Consider the following 22477-nt stretch of genomic DNA (forward strand, 5'->3'; position numbering starts at 1 on the left):
AAGTTCACATTTTTCTAAAATCTATTTTCTTATAAACGAAAATTAACATATATACGTTGAAAACCAGATTTTAAAAAATAATTATTTTAAAAAAGTATTTGTTTTTATATTTAAAAAATATTTATTGGAAATATTAAAGTGATAAACGAATTTAAAGTTTGAAGCGGGATAGTGAAACAGGAGACGGGATTGCCTACAGAATCCACAAACACTGCAAAGAATCCCCACCTTTAAAGTGTCAACATCCAGAGACACCGAACGACACAGGTCGACGAAGATGGTGAAACTCTCTATCTCTTACTCTTCTTGTAATTAGGGTTTCTCTCGTAATCGCCATCTCATTTTCCTCATTCTTTTGCAGGATGAAGAATTGGAACCATTGTTTGACTACAGCCGGGTTCAGCCTGTGAACCCCATCGCCATCGATGGTGCGTTTCTTTTTCTTGTCAAAATTTCAAACCCTAAATTTTACAAGATCACTGTTTCCGCTTTTTTACTGGTACTCCACGGGAGTTTGTGTTGGAATTTGAATGTCTGACTGTGATGGTCGCAGATGATTTTGATGACGATGATGTGATTTGCGTTAATACTAGGAAGAGGAAGACTTTCCAGACTGTAAGGCTTTTTTTTTACTCTGATTTTTATGTATTTGTTTCTTGATTATTGGCTTTGCTTTTGTAACTGTTGATAATGTTGGGTTTTAGGTTGAGAATGAGAAGAAGACTAATGAGAAAGAAGTCACAGCGGTGGATATTGAGGATCAAGATGATGATTGGTTACCCCCTCCGCCGGAGAGTGCTGGTAATACGCAGAAGTCGATTGATGAGGATTCAACCTTGAAAAAACTGAGGTTGTGTACATTTCACTCTTAGGATTTTCAAATGCCAAATCTTTGCTGCTTGCTATTGCCTCTTTTTTTACATCCCTTGAAATTATAGTCATTATTCTAAGCTGGAAATGGTTGCTCCAACATTGATTGTAGGATAAGAATAATGCATACATCCCTAGTCTATTGTAGGGTGGGTGCTAGCCTTCTTTATGTTCTTGAAAAAAATAAATAGGTCATTCAACCCTAACCACAAAATGCAATGATAAAATGGAATTGTTGACACAGTTTTTCATTTACTTTCTTTATACCTATCATTTCTGCGTGTTAATCTTCAGTGGTTTTATCTGGATGGAGCTACATTTGCCTTTTGCATTGCTCCACATGTCAACATTACATAGAAAAGATGTGCATTGATGAAGAAAATGGTTTTAATTTCCGATATAATTACTCCTCATTCCCTACCCGCTTTTATCTACAGTTTCTAATAGGGTGTTGTTTATGCGTGTAGATTAAAGAAGCAGGAACTGGCCTCATTTGCCGAATCAGCAAAACAATTGTTAAAAGATGTTGAAGAGTCTTCTAAATTTGAAGTTAATGAGTCATTGCAGTCTTCGGGGGATTGTGTAGATGAGAAAAGTCCAGAGCATTCTGAAAGACCAAAGATTGTCATTTCTGTTCTAGACAAGGATGGAACAAAGCAGATTCGAATGTTTATGGTATATAATTCCTTCAGCAGATATACTTTATGTTGTCAATGCATGATTATCGTTATCTTATAATTCACGTACGATTCTTCAGCTTGGCGATATAATTTTCTAATCATGATATTTCGGAGACTAAAATAAAATTATTTTGAAACTTATATGTAATTTTGTTAGCCATTTAACTTCACCACTATATGTGTTGATTTTTATACGTTTCATTTTGTTAAATTGCTCTTAGAGCTATGTTTTACTATTGATAATGAATAATTCATTAAACGATCTGATTTGATTTATGTTTAAGGGTTTGTATCTGATTCAGCTACACGTGTCAGTGTACTGTTATATTCTGTGATATTGATAATTTTATTTTTCAGGTAGTAATTGTTGGTATACAATAGTTGTGTTTCTGATTTTTTTTTCCAAAGCTGCTTTTCATTTATAGGCCAGTGGACATATTTCATAACAGAGTTTAGCTTCAATCCTTACACTCATCTTTTAATTGTCTCTAGGATGACAAGTTTGAAAGGATTGTCAAAACATATGCAGATAAAAGCAAGTGTGACCAGAAACAGATAGTATTGTCCTTTGATGGTGATAAAATAAGTTCGTCCGAAACCCCTGCTAGCCTTGGAATGGAAGACGATGATATTATTGAAGTTCACGTGAAATGATGTTGATCTGGGTGAGTAATGTTCTATGTTCACGTTTTTAATAAATCTTTGATTTTGTTCATAGCATTATGAATCGATATCTTGTAGTGGTAATGTACTTGTGACTTGAATTACTTTAGGGGTGTCACCTGCTTGCTCACTTTTTGTCATTGATTTGTTTTTATTTTTATTTTTGCAGGGAAGTATCATTGTCTCCTGCTCCAGTAGCCTTTCTATTGATTACTTCATTCAAAAAGTAATTTGCTTTTTTGCTAGAAATAGTATACAATGTCGCCTATACTAATCTGATCCAGGTATTCAATCATGGTGCTCAAACTGACATTTCGGACCATGCTTGCGAGTTGCATTCCCTTGAAGGTTTTTGTGTTTTGAGTATCTTTAGTAAAAGAAGAACAATTCTAGTTCGTATTTGCAATACTTAATTGTACAGCACATGTTTTGACAGAATTGTTTAGGCACTCTTTTCATAGATGTTTCTTTGGTTTGTGATATAGGTCTGTGAAATGCAGAAAACCTCCCGGTATTAGAGGTGCATTGCATTTTGTTTTCTGCTAACTGTGTGGTTGATTGTTCAATAGATGTATGCCAAGAGGTATTTTAACTGTTTGGTTGATTCTTGATAACAGACAAAGTTACTCTCCTAGTCTCTAGATAGCGCAGACATACAGGGATTACTTTTTACAGTACAGTACATAAACAAATGCAAATATCATTTTATGACATTTACGAATTCTCTAATTTGTAGTAGGGGTGGTCATCCAATCCAAATAAATAGATTGATTTAAAATCCATATCCATTTTAACTAGATCAAATTCAAATGGATCTTTTTTAAATCCATTTAAAGTGGATTAAATCTATATTCAATTCATTTTGTTAATTAGATTTAAGGGTGGGAAAAAAATGGATTTAATCCATAATTATACAAATTCATATTAGTTTTGATCCATTTAAATGGATTTATCTCAAATTCAAATCCACATTTTTGGATTTTAAATCCAATCCATTTAAGTCGAGCGGGCCCGGGCTTGAACTGATGTCGAGTTGAGCGGGTCTGAGCTGATGTCGAGTTGTGTTGGCCCGTGTCGATGTTGAGGTGAGCGGGCTCGAGCTGTTCGAGCCCAGGTCGATGTCGAGTCGTTCGGGCCCAAGCCGATGTTGATTTGTTCGGGCATGGACTAATATAGAGTCGTTCGGGCCCGGGATGATGTATAGTCGTTTGGGCTCAGGTTGATGTTGAGTTGTCCGAGCCCAGGTCAATGTCCGGTTGTTCGGGCCCAAGTCAATGTCGAGTCTTTTGGGCCTAGGTCGATGTCGAGTCGTCTGGGCCCAAGTCGATGTCAAATCGTCTGGGTATGGGACGATGTAGAGCCAAGTTTGTCTGCGTCCAGGTTGAATCGGCTTAGGCCCAGTTCGAGCCAAATCAGTCTCTGTCCATATCAAAATGGATTTAATGTAATCGACAAAGTGTATTTAATATAATTAACAATGTGGATTTAATCTAGATTCAATCCACTTTAAATGGATTTTAAAGAAATCCAAATATATTTGATCTAGTTAAAGTGGATATGGATTTTAAATCCATTCCATTTTTTTGGATTTGGATTGGATCTAGATTGGATTTTGAAAAATCCAATCCATGCCCATCCCTAGATAAAATCCACTTTGTCAATTACATTAAATCCATTTTGATATGGACACAAACTAACTTGGCTTGAACCGGACCTAAGCCGACACAACCTGAACGCGGACCAACTAGGTTCGACATCAGCCCGAGCCCAGATGACTTGACATCGTCCCAGGCCCGGATGATTCAATGGCCCGGGCCTGGATGATTCGACATAGGTCTGGGCCCGCTCGGCTTGACATCGACCCGAACTTGAACGACTCGATATCGATCAAGGCCTAGACGACTCGACAATGGCCTGGGCCCGGACGACTCAAAATCGACTCGGGCGCACTCGACTTGACCTCGGCTTGGGCCCGCTTGGCTCGACATTGGCCAAAGCCCAATCGACTCGACATAGACAAGGCTCGCTCCACTCGACATCGGCTCGGGAGACTAGACATTGGATCGGGTCGGCTCAGCTCGATATCGGCCCGGGCCCAAATGATTCAACATGGGCCCAGACGACTCAACAATGGCCCGGGCCTGGATCATTCCACATTGACCTAAGCTTGTTCGACTCGACATTAGCCCGGGCTCGCTTGGCTCGACATTAGCCAGGGCGCAATCGACTCGACATTGACTCTAGCCCGCTCCACTCGACATCGGCTCAAGCCCGGACGACTCGACATTGACCTGAACTCGGACAACTCGACCTCGGTTTGGGCCCGAACAACTCGACATTTGTCCGAGCCTATACGACTTGACATCGACTCGGGCCCGCTCGCCTTGAAATTGGCCAGGGCCCAATCAAATTGACATAGACCCAGGCCCACTCCACTCGACATTGGCTCAGGCCTGGGCGACTCGATATTAGCTTGGGCCCGCTTGGCTCGACATTGGCCAGAGCCCAATCGACTCGACATAGACAAGGCTCGCTCCACTCGACATCGGCTTGGGCCCAGGAGACTCGACATTGGATCGGGTTGGCTTAGCTCGATATCGGCCCGGGCCCAGACGATTCAACATGGGACCAGACGACTCGACAATGGCCCAGGCCTGGATAATTCCACATTGACCCGAGATTGTTTGACTCGACATTGGCCCGGGCTCGCTCGGCTCGACATTAGCCAGGGCGTAATCGACTCGACATTGACTTCGACCCGCTCCACTCGACATCGGCTCAAGCTCGGACGACTCGACATTGACCCGAACTCGAACGACTCGACCTCGGTTTGGGCCCGAACGACTCGACCTCTATTTGGGCCTGAACGACTCAACATTTGTTCGGGCCTAGACGACTCGACATCGACTCGGGCCCGCTCGGCTTGAAATTGGCCAAGGCCCAATCAAATTGACATAGACCCAGGCCCACTCCACTCGACATCGGCTCGGGCCTAGGAGACTCGATATTAGCTCGGCTCGACATTGTCACAACCAAATTGACTCGACATCGGTGCAGGCCCGTTTGGGTCGACATCGACCAGAGCCCAATCGACTTGACATCGACTCGGGCCTGCTCCACTCGACATCGACTCGGGCCTGATCGACTTGACATCGGCCAGAGCCCGGGAGACTCGACTTTGGCCTGGGCTTGCTCAGCTTGACATTGGCCTGAGCCTGTTCGGCTGGACATCGGCTCGGGCCTGGGAGACTCGACATTGGCCCTGGCCCAATCAATTCGACATCAACTTGGGCCCGCTCCACTTGACATTAGCCCGGGCTTGCTCAACTCGACATTGGCCTGGCCCTTTCGGCTCAACATCGACGCGGGCCCAGCGAATTGACATCAGCCCGAGCTTGCTCGGCTCGGGCCAACTCGACTTGACATCAGCTCGGGCCAGCTTGACTCGACATCGACTCGGAATGCTCGGCTCGACAATAGCCCGGGCTCGCTCGGCTCAACATCGATTGGATTGTCTTGGCTTAACTTAGATCGGGTCAAGTCAAAATCCATCTCAAAATGCAATTTGGATAATCCAAAAATATGGATTTAGATTTAAAATAAATCAATTTAAATGGATTTAAACTAATATGGACATGGATAATTATGGATTGAATTTTGTAATGTGGATTTTTTTTCCACCCTAAATTTGTAGTATAGGATATGTATTAATTTTAATTTTTTCAAATTCTCTAATTTTAACACCTCACCTAAGAAATTTTAATTTCCTAATGGTTCCGGTAAGAAATAAGAATTTATAAAAAAATTAACTTATTTAATTACATATATCTTATTTTTGTGGTAGATTCAATAATTATGTGACAATTGGCGATATCTCAGTTATCACGTAATTGACATTGTTTTTCTAGGTTATTTTTCACAAGAAATTTAAAAGACTAAAATGCATTTTAAAGAATTTCATTTTGCAGATTTTGTTTTGAAGAACTAAAAGACAATTATGTAAACTTAAACGACTAAAAAGCATAATTAAGCATGGTATAACACATTTATATATAAAAGTGCGTCATAAAAAATCATAAATAAACATCAAGTTGATAAGTTTCATTTTTATCAACTTTCTAAAGTTGGAGTCTTTATCACAGAGAACCTTGGTCGAGATCAAGATAATAAATTGTTTTTCAATTTTATGGAAAAGCTTTTACAACACTCTTTTTCCATTATTTTGTATTATGAAAAAAATATAAAATCATGTTTAAACCTATAATAGTTAAGTTTGTAATAATCATTGTTGTTAACCTATATTTTCTTTTGGTGGTAATGAGAGCAGATAAAAAAAGAAGAGAATTATGATAGAAATATTACATTTACCCATTTTATTTGAGAGGAGAATTAGGAAGGAATAAAATTATTTTATGGTACTTGCCAAAAAACATTTTTCTCTTAAAGTTTTTTTCCCTTTAACTTTTAATAATTACATAAAAATAATAATAAATGACTTCATCTTGATTAAAAGTGTCCTATTAAAAAGTAAATTTTTTCAACTATTATAAAATATTTGTATACAATTCAATTATTTCTTTACTTTTTTTTCTATTCTTCTAAACAAATAAAGAAAAAAGAATTCCTTCTTGTTTTTTTTATCCAAACAATTTATTTTTTCTCTTATTTTTATCCCTCTTCCAAATCAAACAGAGTCTTGTTATTATAATTCTATTACTTCTTTTTATAGGTCCCAAGATAATTTTTAAGTTCATTTCTCCATAATTTCCCATCTCTTGATATCTCTTAACTATCCATTATAATTATCATCTCACTATTTATTTCACTTATGTGGCTCCTTCTAGGCTAAATATTTTAATTATTTAATAATAATAATAATATATTTTCTATTTTATAGAGTATTGGAAGATCTCTTTTATGGTCCATTTGAAATTTGTCATCTGCATAATTTTATTTAGACAACTATTATATTGTACTTGCACTTCCGTAACTATTAAACATATTTCCTTTTTTTTTAATATCTATCACTCTTTTGAAATATCCCTCTGCATTCACTGTTATTAAGTAACCAATCAAATTCATTTCTTTATTGAGTAAATGCTTTGTTTGGATAAAAGATTGAATTTAAGAAAATAAATTTAAAATAATTTGAAGGAAAAATGTGAAGATTGGACTGCAGGAATGAAACAAACAGAGGCTTAATGTTTTTATCTATGAGCAAAAACATTTGTTTGGGAGACATTGATTGATGGGTTTTGTGATGTGGAAACGATGATAATAGTATCTGTTTAGGGTCATAAATTTATGATTTGAGTACTGAGGTATAACGATAATTTTATTTTTTTTACATGGAAGAAATTTGTTTGAAAGAAATATGTTAAAATATTTATGAAAGAAACGTTTTAAATCAATAAGTAGAAAACAAAACCATTCATAATAATAAATAATTAAAACAAAATTAAAATTAAATACTTTTAAGTTAAAATGTAAATAATATATAATCAATTTTTTTATGAGACCTTGGAGAAAAAATAGACATGACTCTTAATAATTAAATGACACAGTGAAACCGACAAAAAGTAAATTAAAAATACATGTTACAATCTTTTATTAAAGATGTCTAAGTGAAACCGTAAAATGTAAATTAAGAGTGCATATTATAACATTTTATCAAAAAGATGTCTAATGTCAAAATTTCAAAGAGTATTTTGGATAATAAAAGGAAAAGTAACTATATATTTTAAAAAGATATGAAAAAAATGTAGAAACTTACTCTATTTTTTTAAAAAAGAGAGAAAAATAGAAAATCATTTTTTTTAAATTAAAATTAATTTATATTAAATTTAGATAAATTATATAATTTTTTTAGAAAATTGACTAATATATAATCTAATTTAGATTTTATTTAATTTAATTTTCCTTAAAAATATTCAAACGTAAATAAATTGGGTAGGAAAGCCTAAATTTGTAGGCCCAATCATAGCAACAGTTGCAATCCCTTTCCCAAAATCCAATTTGGGTCCAGATTCCACTTTTGTCAGCCACGCACATGTAAAATGTTGTCTTCCTCAACCAACTTGCATTTCCCTTCACCCTTTTCTTTATTTTTGGTCCCACACACCTTATTCCTTCTCTAGATTATACTAATTCATCTTAAATAAATCAATTTAATATCTTAATAATACTCAAACAAAATAAATTATGGAAAGGTTTGTATTTATTCATATAGTAATTAATTTTAAAAATATAAAAATTCACTATTTTTTAATTCTTGTTATTTAGGGTTATTTTTGTTTTTTCTTTTGTTGTTTGATCCTGCTAGATTTTTTTTTTTCATTCCATTCTAAGGAAGTAACTAATGCTATTTGTTAGAGACGATAAAACGAAAAAAAAATATGGAAGAGAAGATGAGTAGATAAGAAATAAATGGAGAAAACCCGGTTTAATTGGAAAATAAATTAAATAAAAACAATTTTACGTGTTCTTAATAATTATTTTTCTTTTAATAATATTTTTTTGAATTGTTTACTATTATTATAATAATAATAATAAACCATTTTTTATGTCCACCTTTATAGAAGACATTTATTATTTTAACAACACAAGCTATCGTGATTTTTTTTTCTCTTATCAACAATCACTCATCTACCTTTTTCCTTTTCATGCCCACTACCTTCACATTCAAACCAACCAAGTAAAGTTTTAAATAATATATATATATATATATATATATATATATATATATATATATATATATATATAAACTAAAAAAGCAAGAAAACTAGATTGAAAAAACCTTATCTTATATTAAGAAATAAAAAATAAAAATATAGAAATTAAGGCTCCTTTGTTTTTATTTTCATTAATTTTGTTTTAATTGTAAAACTATCATTTTCTTTTTATATTTTCTGTTGATGTTATTTTCAATTTGTTTTCACATGGAAGTTTTTTTTTTTTTACTTTTACACAAATATTTAAAATAAGAAAAGGTGACTACTTTTTATAATGAAAAATAAAAATATAAAAGTAACTTTAATTTAAGTTTTGTAATTTTTTTCCTTAGAATTAAAAAAAAAAACTCTAACAAAGAAGCCAAGATCAAACAATATGTTTTACCAAAACCTAAAGAAAAAGAAGACAAAAGCTAAAGGATTATTTAAAGCATAGCATTTGTTTATTAGTAATATAAAATTCACATGAATAAATTTTTTTTTTCAAGAGATATTGTCATTGAATTTAATGTTGTAGTAGTAAGTGAGTATATGACAGGCTTTATCTCAAATCATAATGACGCCAATTCAAACAACATTTATTGTAGGCACTGTCAATCTCACCACAACGCAACACAATGCTATTTTTATTTTATTTTTCTCCATTTGTGTCTAATAAATATTGTAATAATCACTATACTATACGGAATAATAGAATTTTACTTTAAACAAAAATAAATACATTAAAAAAAATGATGTAACAGAACAAAAAAGTTTGATTAAAAAGATTTATATAGTACAGTACTTTTGTTTGTTTGTTTGTTGTGGATGTAAATGGAGTGAAAAGTTACGTGACTGGTGAGACACGAGGGCGTGGGCCCGGAGTGGCTGGTCCGGGCCGGCCCATCCCGTTATGCGAGTTTCGATTGGCCCAACGCGGCTAACCTTTGGGATTACGTAACCACCACATTCACATGCACTATATATTGGATAACGTCCTCCATGGACCCCACTTCACCACATCGCCTCTTCCATGCTGGAAAGTTCCATCTTCCACTGCACACGTCACTTCCCCCAATTGGGTAAAACCTGCAACAACGCATGACTCATGCTTACTTCCCTTTCTTCTTCTTCTTCACATTCAACTGCACAACAACAATCCACACCACAACCCACACTTTCCAACCCATAAACAAACACTTTTCGCTGCTTTCTCTCTGCTCTCTTCCTCTTTATTTTATTGGGAAACCGTCCTAGGTAAAAATCTCTCACTTCCTTTTCACTTTTCCAAGTCCTTCTCAAAAGTCAACCCTCCTTGCTTCTCTCGGATATCTTGTTCATTCTTGCATCCACTCACTGGTTTCTAATCACTCTTCTGCATGCTTTTTACTTTCTTTACTTTTTGCTGTTTTTTTTCATCAAAAAAATTAAATTAAGTTATCTTTTTTGTTTGTTTGTTTGTTTGTGGTGGTTTTCTTATCTTCATTCATTTCTGTTATGGTTTTTGCTACTGTTTTGGGAGGACAGAGTGGTGAGCTATGATTATTTATTTCCCTCTGATTTGGGTTTTCCAATCAGGGTGTTTTTATGATGACTGATTTCAACTACCATATTATTACAAGTTCTGGAGTTATTAGTCGTGTGGGGAAATTATGGAGTTTTGAAATAATTCTTTTGGATTTCTAATCAATTCGGACCAACAGGTGAGACATGGACGTTTGAATCGCTTTTTTCTATCTAGAATAGTATATTGAGTGAATAGTATATCCACTTCAATTACGAATTGTTATATGCAGTGAATTTGTTATTTTTTGTAACAATAGTCACTTTAAATGTTATATCTATTTTGATTTCTGATTATTTCTATCCGTCATGATTATGAATAGTTGACATAATCTTTTTATATTTTCTGGTGCAGAGAAAATAAACTATTTTCCTTTTTTTTTTTTTTTCAAAGGACTGTTTTATCATTCCTAATAGTGTTCTTATGGTTTCAGAGGTGTAATGTAACTGCATTTGATGTGAAGCGATTCTGCAATTGCCTTTTTTTTTTCTTCAGCTTTAAATTCTATTGACACTCTGATTTTCTTTACAGCTTGTAAACCTACACAGGGCTACAACTGATGTAAGACGAGTTGCCTTTTGCAGAAAAGGACCCTGCAACCTTGTATGGACCAGCTGAGCTGATATATTGATCTTCTTTAGTCAAATTGCTGTCTATACAGTATGAGGTTTTATAAATTCAGAGCCTTTTTCATGCTTGGAATTGAAGATTAAGGAAATGGAGAAGGTTTGTGAGTTCTGCACGGCCCTGAGGCCACTCGTTTACTGTAAGGCTGATTCAGCATATCTTTGTCTGTCCTGTGATGCGAAGGTGCATTTGGCAAATGCTTTGTCCGGCCGGCACCTTCGGAACCTCGTGTGTAACTCATGTGGACACCATGTTGCTTATGTTCTATGTTTGGATCACAAAATGTTAATCTGTCGAGACTGTGATCAAAAGTTGCACGATGTTTCTTTATCACATCAGAAACGAGCTATCAGAAGTTTCATGGGTTGCCCTTCTGCTAAAGAATTTGCAGCACTCTGGGGGTTTGAATTGAATGAGATTGAAAACAGTGCCATTCAGGAACAGTTTGATTCAGTTTCTTGTGTTTCTGCGGAATTGAATGTTGCACAAGTCTCAGGAAGGCCTTACATTCAAACTGGGGTCCCTTCCCTGCTAGCTGGGGTCAAACTTGATGAGGGATCGACCAGTCAACAAGGTCAGGTATGCAAGATAGAAGTTTTAATATCTCATTTATTGTAGTGATGAAATATATTATATATAGTTTTAGATTTCAGTCATTTGAAAATTACGTTAATAGTAAATGCTCTAATGATATAAAATTTAGTTGTATGTCACCGAACTTTTCCATTTTAATAACAATAAAGTGAGAGACTAAATTGACTGATACACACTTACAACCAGAAACCAAAAGGACTTACACTGAAAAGGACTTACATTGAAACTAAAATAAGTCGAGGGATTAAATTTTCTTTTAGCAATTCCTAGGAGTAAAATAATTAATAATTTTTATTTTTGGAAATTGATTTGATGATTACTCTTGTATTGGATAAATGAGAGAAAGTACTGGTTTATTAAATCTTGAGCAAATCTTAGGAACTGTTAGTGCATTCTCAAATTTAGGAATTTGCAACATGTTTTGACTAGATTGGTGTGCCACACCTTGTATCATCTCTTGTAGTTGCTAATCTTCCTTCCTTTCTCATTGTATGACAACCCTTTTGTCAGAACACCACAATTATAGGAAGGTGTAATTTAAAATCTACCCCTCAAAGTATTTAGTTAAATTGTGATTTTTTTTTCTAGCCCCAAATCAATAAATCAAGACAACAAATAATATAATTTGAATGTAAACGTCTAATTAATTAGCAAAAGAAACAGCTTCTATCAAATGCATAAATGCAACAACCCATATGGTTTACTCTTTTCTCTTTTGATACTAGTTAAAATGTGATGCATCTGCTCAATATTTAATATCGTCTTGCAGATATTGTTCAATCATCAAGAGCGTCAAACTATTGTGCAGCAGATTATTGATCTAAAATGGCTTCAACAAAATGAGGAGATTGATTATTCTGCGAAGATCAGTAGGCTAAAAGAAAAAAAATTATCTCCATCAGTATATCACACTCTTAAGAAATTGGACCAAAAATTCAATGGTCAAGCACATAATTTCCAGGATTTTGCTACTAATGTTCTGGAAAAAGACTGTCCTATTGTGCAGCTGAGTACCGAAACTTTGCCTTCTACTTTTTCTCAACTTGATAATTTATCTTCGTCTTCAAGTATCGATCTTCCCTTGCACGGAGAATTGTTCTGGACATGCAAAAGTCCACTTCGAAGTAATCAGGTCAGAGAATTATCTGTCCACTTCGAAGACCACTGGTTTTAACCTCTGTTCTTCTAGATATGAAAATATGAACTGCTAACTTCTTCTCCTAATTTGCACCTTGCTTTGGTGGGATGCATGCCTTTGGTTACATGAAAATAGGAAGATGTACACACAAATATGCAAAACATGTTTCAGACGAATCACAACTTTTCTCGATTGCAGTTTGAAAGAAAACACTAGGTTGTATACATCATTCGATAATATATTTAGAATATGATGAAGAATGGGAACATAAAACCAAGGGATAAACTTAAAAACAATTGAAATTTTCTATATTTGATATTAAATTATTAGGTCAAGAAGGCAGATATATGCCTTGTATAGCTAACTTAAAGGGCACTCAATCTGACCAGACAAGCAACACGAGCTTAAAACTCAAGCATACCTTGTCTACACGGAGAAAGAAAACCACAATCTAGCTAGGGATAAGATTTCCCAATTCTCATTCAATTTTATCCTAACTTCTGAAATTATGGATGATTAATCCCTCAATCCTGATTATAAACCGCAACTCGTATTTTCTGTTACATTACAAATCATAATTTAATCTAATTTGAAATACAAATTCCCCACACTGCAATAAGCTTCCAACAGTCATAATTGTTATACGTGTCTCCTATTCCTTTATTACATATTAATAAAAAACTTTATGCTGATGTCAGTGTAGCCAGCAAGGACAAACAGGATTACATATTGATGAAGAGCTGAAAGGGACAAACTGGACCAACAAAAACAGTACTTGTTTACTGTGTTATCTTAAGTGTTTAGAAAAACCAGACATAAAGAAAGACATATTATGCTAGAAACAAAACAGGAGTATATATATTATGCTAAGAAAAGCATGGTGATTTTTATTTATAATTACTAAAACGATTCTAGGTTTTGTAATATAAGATTAATATCATTACAAGACTTTTCCGACAATGAAGGTCCTCCAATGCAAAAGCTTCAACTTGTTTCTTCCAGGCTTATCCTAGTTGAGAGAAAAATTGGGTTCAAACTGAAAAAATGGAAAATCATACAAACAAATTTCAGCCAGCTATTGAATGTCTTGAACAGGAGTATGGTTGGAAAAATGACAAATCCAATATGCTCTAGAAAGGGTTTCTAAACTTAAATTCGGTATCATAGAAAGTTTGGGAATTTTGTTTCAAACTTTGCATGTTGGCTTATTAATCATAGACATCTCTCCCAACCTGTCAGTGACAAGAAAAGAGGAATTGAATGTCAGACATCTAGTAGTGTAGGCAGACACTTGTTTTGCTGTGTTTGTGACCAAACTTGTGGTTGATTCATATAAATTTGGTTGACATTATATTGATTGTTCAGTACCAAACATCTGGTTAACTTTATACTTGTTGTCAAAATGGAAATTTCTTTTTGTCAATGTTGCAGCTGTGGTCCCAAAATATTCAAGACCTTGGGATATGTGAAGAACTTGTTCGTCTAGATGATTTTAACATTCCTGATGTTGACTCAACTTTCCAAAACTTTGATGAATTATTTGGAGGAGATCAGGATCCAATTAGAATACTGTTTGATGATCAAGATGTCTCCTGCTCTTCTTTAGAGAAGGATAAGTCAGTCGACAAGTCAGATATTTACAATCCCAGTGCAATGGAGGTCTGATTTTCTTCCTTTATAAGTCAACACGTTTTCACTTCATCTTAGTGTGTTGATAGTTGTAGGGCTACACAGATTACTAAGATTAGAGAAGAGCATCATAATATTTATATCAACTCGAGCAGAATATGAATAGAAATTTATTTTTGTAAGCTAATTTTAAATGACTAAGGGCAATGTTGATGCAGAATAAAATTTTTGTGCAGAACAATGCACTTCAGCAGTTTCCTTTCAGTGGCTAACGAATTCTTCCATAAAAAGTGAAAAATGTTAAACTTTCAAATTTTGTCATGAATAATATTGGCTTAAATGCCTTCTTGTGATTCATTGTTTTGGGTGTACCACACATTTCTTTGGAAAACATTCAAACTCGAATACAGTTGCAATGGTACAGTAGATAGGTTAAAATTGTTAATATAAGTTTCAGCAACCGTTGTATGGCAAATATTACTTTATGTCTTGATTTCTGAAGCTACCTACAACCATAACAGAAGAATTAGGGACTACTGTATCCTTCCATGTGATGCAATGATTTAGTTCCATAATTGTGTAATATATGGTGCACATGTTTTGAAGCCTCCCGTATTTGTTTTTATAGTAAGCTTTATAATAAAAATGTCATTTTCCAGTTGATCTTCATCAAAATCATCTAATTATGTATTTATGGATAGTTGACTGAGCTAAGGTGTAAGAAGTAAGGTAACATCAATGAGATACTTGGTCTTCAAAATAAAATACCTTCTAATGGTACTCTTTTTCTTTTTTTTTTTCTGTCATGAAAGGATTCTTTGGGTGCTGCATCCATTACTCTCTCCCAATCTGATCATGGGAACAAGGATATGAACCCTCTCAGCCAGTACTGTCCAAAAACCATGGATCCTACGCATGCAATTCAACCATTTGATTCAACTATACCATTATCTGTTTTGAGATTCAGTCTGGAAAGTAGTTTCACTGACCATGAGGACAGTATCCTTTCTCCCTACAGTGACAGGAAGGCTTATTCAGGTAGTTAAATTGAATTGAAGATTGCACATGTGGAGCCAAAAGGAAATATCATCTGAAGTATAAAGAGAAAAGGTCTCAATTGTGAGTTCTGAGTGCTAAGTGTCTCACTTTAGCCTGTGTTTAGTTGAGTAATTTTAGCATGCCGTCCAGTTATCACATACCTGTTAGTTCATCTCAGAATTGTCAATTTTGACATTTGAGTTTGTTTTTGGTACCACATTGATCTATTACCAGCAATAATGCATTTTGTCCCTGGAAATATTATTAAGTTTATATATGTATTTTACCAAATTTGATCATATTTATATTCTTTCTGCTTCCAGCATGAGGAAGCAATTTCGACTTCTATCCAGGAAACCTGTAACTAATGTAAGAAAGAGAGTGAAAGGCATTGCTAAGACAGAAAGCAATTGACTTTTCCATATTCATGCTGTAGATATATCTCTCTATTCTACACTCCAGACTGTTCCTGATCATGAAGCATTTGTTCACTTGATCAACTGATTCACTCACATTTTGTCTGTTCATAATATATTGTAGAAGTATAGTGTCATAATATATACTGCTTATTCAGAATAATAGTTAATCTATAAGTACGTAAACATGAACAAATTCTTCCTAAACTTGAGTTTTCTTCCTGTTAAAAGTCTAATAATCTTGATAAATCAATTCCTATATGGTGTTGCATAACATCCATTCAATGCCATGAACATTATGTACAGCGGAAAAACCCTTACAGGCAAGTGTTGCAAGTCTCCAGTAATACAAGGAAGAGCTAAGAATACATTTTTTGTAATATACCCTTTTATTGGTTAAAATTTATCGAAAAAATATATAAACTAAGAGAGATTTACTAAATTTTGTGTTAGACTCGTCAAAATTTGTGATTTTTAAAAATTTCATATAATGAAAAAAAACTGTATAAAAGAGTGTCTGACCAAGTTTATTGTTAAAGAAAAAGAGTCCAGGGACTTGTTTGGAGAATGTGTAATCTACATGCATAAATAGAGGCGGTTTGCCATGTTTTTATGGTTCTTGATAAATCATATGTTTGTTGCTATACCTACAGATCTAGGAACTTGTTTTGTTTTCTCTTGATAGTTTAGTTGAGTCAACTCTACATTTTTTCCTGACATTTGAAATGTTACCCATCTTAAGCCCTACTATAGAATATTCTACCTATACTCAACAGTTATGTTTCAATTCAATCAAAGTTAAGGATTATGCTGTACAACTACAAGCAGCCATTTTCAGTGGCAGCTCTGTGCATTGAGAGTAGTAGAGAAAGGGACATTTGTGATTTGGTGTTTGGACCTTGATAAAACTTAAGAACAACTAATTCAGCTTTTAGCAGTGTGACCAAAGCTGTAATGAAAGGGAAAGATAATCTGAACATTGTTTGTTTTATGAAAAGATAATATCTGAGAAGAATTGTTTGGCTAACTTAACAACCATGACACGTGGGAAGGAGTTTGTCTATTGCCCATTGAGAAAGAAATTAACATGAGGATTTTAAATGAGTGTTATTTTATTCAACAAACATTTTGATACCAGATTTTGATGGAGTAGCGATTAGAGGAAGAGGTTGTTGTAAATGTGATAAAGAAGCAATCCCTCTACCCTCTCCCTCCAATTCCAAATAGAAATGACCATCATGGGCTCCTATTTTTCTTTTCTAAATCAATCTCAAACTGTCTTAATCCACTTCATGACTTGAAAGTAGGAAACCAAGCCTACACCACCACCCACTACCCTCCTTCAAACTAACTTCAAATTCAAGCATTATATAATCAAATGCTGCCCTAACCGCAACTGCACCTTGAATACGCCCTCTAAACTATCTTCGCCTCTTATTATCTTTCTGTTAGAACCAAACAAATATTATTTCTATTTATGTCTATGTTCATAAGGAAGAATAAATCATACTACATGGACCCCCCATGTACCAATTTTATGTCATTCACTTTTTACTACAAATTAAACCTAAAACGTTTTATCCTTCTTTAAATTCTTCCAACACTAGGGATTTCTGATAATGAAGTTTGAGTGCTTTGTTAGGGTCTTTCCGTATATTTTCTATATGTGTTTCCGATATTTGATTTGGTGATTATAGAGTCTGACAAACTCTTTATCGGTTAAGTGTTGAACAGTTTGACTTTTATCACACACTCTTAAAATATTTTTATTTTATTTTATTTATTTATTGTTGATAAAAAAAATTGTCTATTATTGTCACCAATTTTATATTAGTAATATATTTATATTAAAATATAACATTTAGTAAAAATGTTTATTACGCTATTTGACATATACAATTGTTAACAAACACCCTCACAATAGTTTCTGCATTAAGTAATAATTATTGATGTGAGTGCATATGGATTTTCACATTAAACACGGATATTATTTAAGTACAAATGAATGGACAACAATGCATATAACAGTAATTGATAACAAAATTGCAGTTTATAAAATATTGCTGAATTGAGTTTAGATGAAATTAAGAACGTTGCAAAATCAATTTCTACAGTAAGATAAAAACTGCGTTTCTCCATAACCATTTTGTATGAGAAAAAAATTAAAATTAAAATGAGCCTTTTTTAGATTTTTTTTATATAATTTCTCTGAATTTTCATTTTTTAATTGCACTTAATTTAATTTTTAACTTATTAATAAGACTAAAAAGTCACTCCGTTAATATTACTTAGGACTAAAAAAGAAAGTATATGAATGGCCAATGGCCCAATGCTTAAGCATGAAATTTAGTTTTAAGAAACACACCAATTTAAAATACCAAAAAAATCCTCAAAAGGTTTAGCATATCTTTTGAAATGAGTAGGGGTAATTAGGGAATGGCATAAAAGTTGAATAAGCTCCGAAAGAGCGTTCTGTTAGGAAGTGTGTCAGAGACGGTTTCTTTCTTTCTTTCCCTGGCACCAAACACACTCGCCTCAACCATTACCACTATAAAATCTCTTCTTCCACCACTCTCTCTCTCTCAAATCGCTTTCTCTTTCTAAAATCATCTCACTCTAGAGAGAAGCTCAGAGCCAGCAGCGAGGTCAGTGATTTTCAAGAAATTCTCTGTTTATTCATTGAACAGTAGCTTCTTTAATTCAATTCTAATTTCTCTCTGCATTACATTAAGTAATTTTCATGTTCGACTTATCTTTTCAAACACATTTCTTGAATAATCCTTAGTTCGACGTTTTCTTCGATCGCGCACTGTGATTCTTTAATGAACCGGTTATCAAATTAATATAAATATGAATTAAGTAATGCTCGATCAAAGGATTCGGTTAATGATGGATCATCACGTTTGCGATTCCGAAATTTCTTTTAGCTATAACTATCTTTGTCTGATTTTGCAGAATCGAGAAAAATGCTTAATAAGGACGCTTGCTCTCCCTCCTCCAACGGCGGATTCGGCCCCGTTGCTGCCTCTGGTCAAATGCCGTCAAACGGAGGCTACAGTTCGCTGTACTCAGCTCTGTCGAACGATAACCTTCCTTCGCTCTCCGCGAATTGCAGCAATGGCGGCGGCGTTTCGCTGTATCCTTACTCCGAGTCAACACCTCAGTATGACTCGTGCGTGATTCAGAAGCACCAGGACATGGTGAACCGTCAAAGCATGTGCCTGAATCGCCTGGTGGAGACTTCCAAAGAGGTGGATGCTCTGAGGCAGGAGAACGGCCAGCTCCGCACCGCAAACAAGGAGCTGCAGAAGCAGCTGCACCTCGTCATTCAGGCTTCGCTGGAGAGTCAGTTCGCCGCCGCCGGCAGTGGCTCCTCCGGCCAGACTCAACCGACGCTGTTCGATGTCTTGCATGGCTTCCGCAGCCTCCACATTGGGGAAGGGAAAGAGAATTATGCCGATTGGAATAACAACAATAATCATAATCACAACAATATTATGAATAATAATAATAATAACAAGGACCTGCAGGAAGTTTCGGACGAGAGTCCAACGAGCGTGATGGAAAATAACGTGGTGGAAGTTGAGAGGTTCTCGCTCCCTAAGAGCATATCTGTGAGGTCCAATGGCTACTTGAAGATGGCTCAGTCTGCTGCTCTTGCCACCAATAATAATGCAACTCGCAATAAAGGCGCCACTCGCCCACGCGCCACCGCAACTCCACCTGAAGCCGTTGTAAGGACACACGTTCTTAACTAGCTATATATGCTTGGGCCTTTTAAAATTATTATTATTATTGTTTGTTTTGAGGTGTGATTATTGCGTTTATCGTTAGTTACCGTACTTTGACGTGCTTGTTAGTTGCTAATTATTTTCCTTTGAAAAGAAGTAAAACCTTGCTTGTCTATGTCATTACCTGGTGGTAGCTGCAAAGAATGGAGTAGTTTCTGGTTGTTGTTTTCATTTGCGTGTGCTTTTTTTGGAAGTGTGCAACTCTAGTTAGCAATCGGGTTCACAGGACCCATCAGCTCAAGTTGCTCTTATGGTATAAAAGAAGTAGCCCAAGCCTTGCTGTGACAGTTGTAACCTGTTTGGTGGATGGTGGCTAGCATAAGCTGGGCTTTAGGGTCGTTAGGTGGGGTTCTAGCTTTTCCCGTTGTTTCCTTTTCTTGCTTGGGTATCATGTCCTAGTTAAGTAAGATTACTTTTGATAAGGAGCCATATAGAAATTAGCAAGACTGTTAGCATACCATGCAAGTCCACTAAATATTTTTCATTCATGTCTAGATTTCAAAATATTTATGGTCATGTTAGATCTGTCATTCTGCTGCTAGCTGCTAATGGTTGGGTATGTTCAGCGTTTTAATATCTACAAACAACAATTTCGAAATAGTGTTACATGACATTATCATTTTTAATTGTAGAGTAAAGCTGATGCAAATATATTTTATTTATTATATGATGGAAATTTTTATCGTCAGCAAAAAAGATAAATAAGTCATTTTAGTAATTGAGGTAATTAGAGTGTGTGGAAAGTATAAACTAGCTTGTGCACTTTGCACATAAGTGCATAATTGGACATATAATCTAGATTACCATATTTGACAAACTTTAATTAATTTTTGTCTGAATTCACATTATATCTTTTCCTCTCTTACACTTATGCTCGTCGTTTAAAGGATGACATCTAAATTAAGAGAGCCTAGTTCACCCTTATTTAGAGGGTGATACCTAAGTTAAAAAAAAGTCAGTTTAATTGGTTGAGCATAGTATGTATGAATTGTTATAAAATCTTAAATATATTCCATGTTTATTGACAAAAAAATTACGAATCTAACTTATCTAGAGTAGATTGTTGGCAACCTAAAAAAGAGGAAGGAGGTTATTTTTTATTACTACTGTTGTTATTTATGATATTTGATTGTTGTTGAAATTTTTGCATATGTTGTCATGGTATAATACAGCAGAAGGTATATGTGCGTGGAGGGCAGAAAGAGGAAGAGCCTATGGAAATGGTAGTGTATAACCAAGGGATGTTCAAAACTGAGCTATGTAACAAGTGGCAGGAAACTGGTACATGCCCATACGGAGACCACTGCCAATTTGCTCACGGTATTGGGGAGCTTCGCCCAGTCATCCGCCACCCACGCTACAAAACTGAGGTCTGCAGGATGGTCCTTGCTGGTGTTGTGTGCCCATATGGCCATAGATGCCATTTCCGCCATGCACTCACTGAACAAGAGAAAGCTGTCGTATCACAGCCTAAGCCCAGAACAATGAAGCTGGAAAGATAAGAGTCGGTCTGCTGGAGTAAACGTAAATGGTACATAATATTCTTCATTGTGTAATTACAAACATGGAACCACCACCTAAAAAATAATATTACTTTTCTAATGAATTGGAAAAGTAAGGGTAAAATACAAATACAAAATAGGAGGTTTGGCGCAATATGAGATCTGGAGCAGGATTGTTGGGGAGAATGTGGTCAGTAGTCGTCGTGTCTTTCTTTTTTTCTTCCCGTCACATTTTGATTTTTGGAAGTTACATTCCGATCCAACCAACCAATAGAAAGTATTCTTTGTAACGATACTACTTTTTCTTTTTGTTTTTTTAGTGCTTTTGCAATGATACCATTTGATACTTTGCAAAGAAAGCAATTTCTCGTCGCGGCTGTAATATATTTCTAGTGTAGTCTATTTCTTTTAATACCAGTATATATTTCACTTCCGTTTGCTTATCAAGTAAATCCCTCTCTCCTTAGGTTACCAAATCAGCCCTTAAAACAAAACAAAATAAAACAAATTTGGTAGTAATATCTGTGTCTCTCGCCAATATTTTCCTTTAATTGATTTAGCCCAAGATTCCTTAGGCCTTGGCTCAAGTATAGTAATATGCTCTCAGTCACTCCACCCTTCTCCCGCCAAACAAATGTGTCTAATTAAGTTATTAGGACATCTCACGTTTATTCGGCCTCCCAATTATCTCACACCGCTCAATCCTTCAAAAATTCACACCATAAACTATTCAATGAAATTGATGTGATTCACTTTTTACTGTAGATAAAACTTAAAACATTTTATTTTGCCAACCTAAATCATTTTATACGTATGTATTTATGTGTCTGTAATTTTAAGTATTTCTTAATTTTATTATTTAAAGACATTTTAAAATAGTGATTTGGCCCTTGTAAGATAAATTCGTTCAAGAGCGATCTAACTTTGTCCAGAATTTCTTATTTATTATGCCTAATTTGATGTCCTTCATAAAATAAATTAAGGATCACTTTGATATCACTAGTTTTTTAAAAGAACAAATAAGCGTTATAAGTGTTTTATATTTGATTCTTGTATATGTAACATCAAACTAACTTTTACCATATTTCCTATATGGATTTGAATTCTTAAAAGTGTATAATGCACTTAAAGAAATTAATAATCAGTGTGAAAAAAAATAATTCACTGAGCCAGTTCAACTATTTGCCATTTCAACAATTTTGAGCGCTACATTTATGCATGATGTAGAATATAACTGGTGGGTGACCATTTTAGA

At 34.9% G+C, this 22477-nt stretch overlaps 3 protein-coding genes across 5 annotated transcripts; all 3 read left to right on the forward strand.

Annotated features, from left to right (window-relative positions):
• Nucleotides 1-144: 144 nt before the first annotated feature.
• Nucleotides 145-2805, forward strand: LOC137828585 (uncharacterized). Its single transcript, XM_068635223.1, has 7 exons — nucleotides 145-280; nucleotides 362-428; nucleotides 554-615; nucleotides 705-850; nucleotides 1338-1545; nucleotides 2043-2215; nucleotides 2383-2805. Exons 1-6 carry the CDS (start codon nucleotides 278-280, stop codon nucleotides 2202-2204), a joined length of 648 nt encoding a protein of 215 aa, XP_068491324.1. The 5' UTR covers nucleotides 145-277; the 3' UTR covers nucleotides 2205-2215; nucleotides 2383-2805.
• Nucleotides 2806-9934: 7129 nt separating this feature from the next.
• On the forward strand, nucleotides 9935-15948 carry LOC137827903 (putative zinc finger protein At1g68190). 2 transcript variants are annotated; one of them, XM_068634275.1, is made up of 5 exons: nucleotides 9935-10180; nucleotides 11019-11693; nucleotides 12478-12840; nucleotides 14278-14505; nucleotides 15288-15948. In XM_068634275.1, exons 2-5 carry the CDS (start codon nucleotides 11205-11207, stop codon nucleotides 15519-15521), a joined length of 1314 nt encoding a protein of 437 aa, XP_068490376.1. In that variant the 5' UTR covers nucleotides 9935-10180; nucleotides 11019-11204; the 3' UTR covers nucleotides 15522-15948. The 2 variants fall into 2 exon arrangements, with proteins under 2 accessions (XP_068490376.1, XP_068490377.1); XM_068634276.1 differs by lacking the exon at nucleotides 9935-10180 and adding an exon at nucleotides 10189-10626.
• A 2504-nt stretch (nucleotides 15949-18452) lies between these two features.
• LOC137829525 (zinc finger CCCH domain-containing protein 15) lies at nucleotides 18453-21655 on the forward strand. Of its 2 annotated transcripts, none has more exons than XM_068636343.1 (3): nucleotides 18453-18574; nucleotides 18885-19663; nucleotides 20893-21655. In XM_068636343.1, exons 2-3 carry the CDS (start codon nucleotides 18896-18898, stop codon nucleotides 21220-21222), a joined length of 1098 nt encoding a protein of 365 aa, XP_068492444.1. In that variant the 5' UTR covers nucleotides 18453-18574; nucleotides 18885-18895; the 3' UTR covers nucleotides 21223-21655. The 2 variants fall into 2 exon arrangements, with proteins under 2 accessions (XP_068492444.1, XP_068492445.1); XM_068636344.1 differs by having other exon boundaries at nucleotides 20896-21655.
• The last annotated feature ends 822 nt before the right edge of the window (nucleotides 21656-22477 follow it).

This window comes from Phaseolus vulgaris, chromosome 7, assembly GCF_000499845.2.
Source record: "Phaseolus vulgaris cultivar G19833 chromosome 7, P. vulgaris v2.0, whole genome shotgun sequence".
Classification (NCBI taxonomy): domain Eukaryota; kingdom Viridiplantae; phylum Streptophyta; class Magnoliopsida; order Fabales; family Fabaceae; genus Phaseolus; species Phaseolus vulgaris.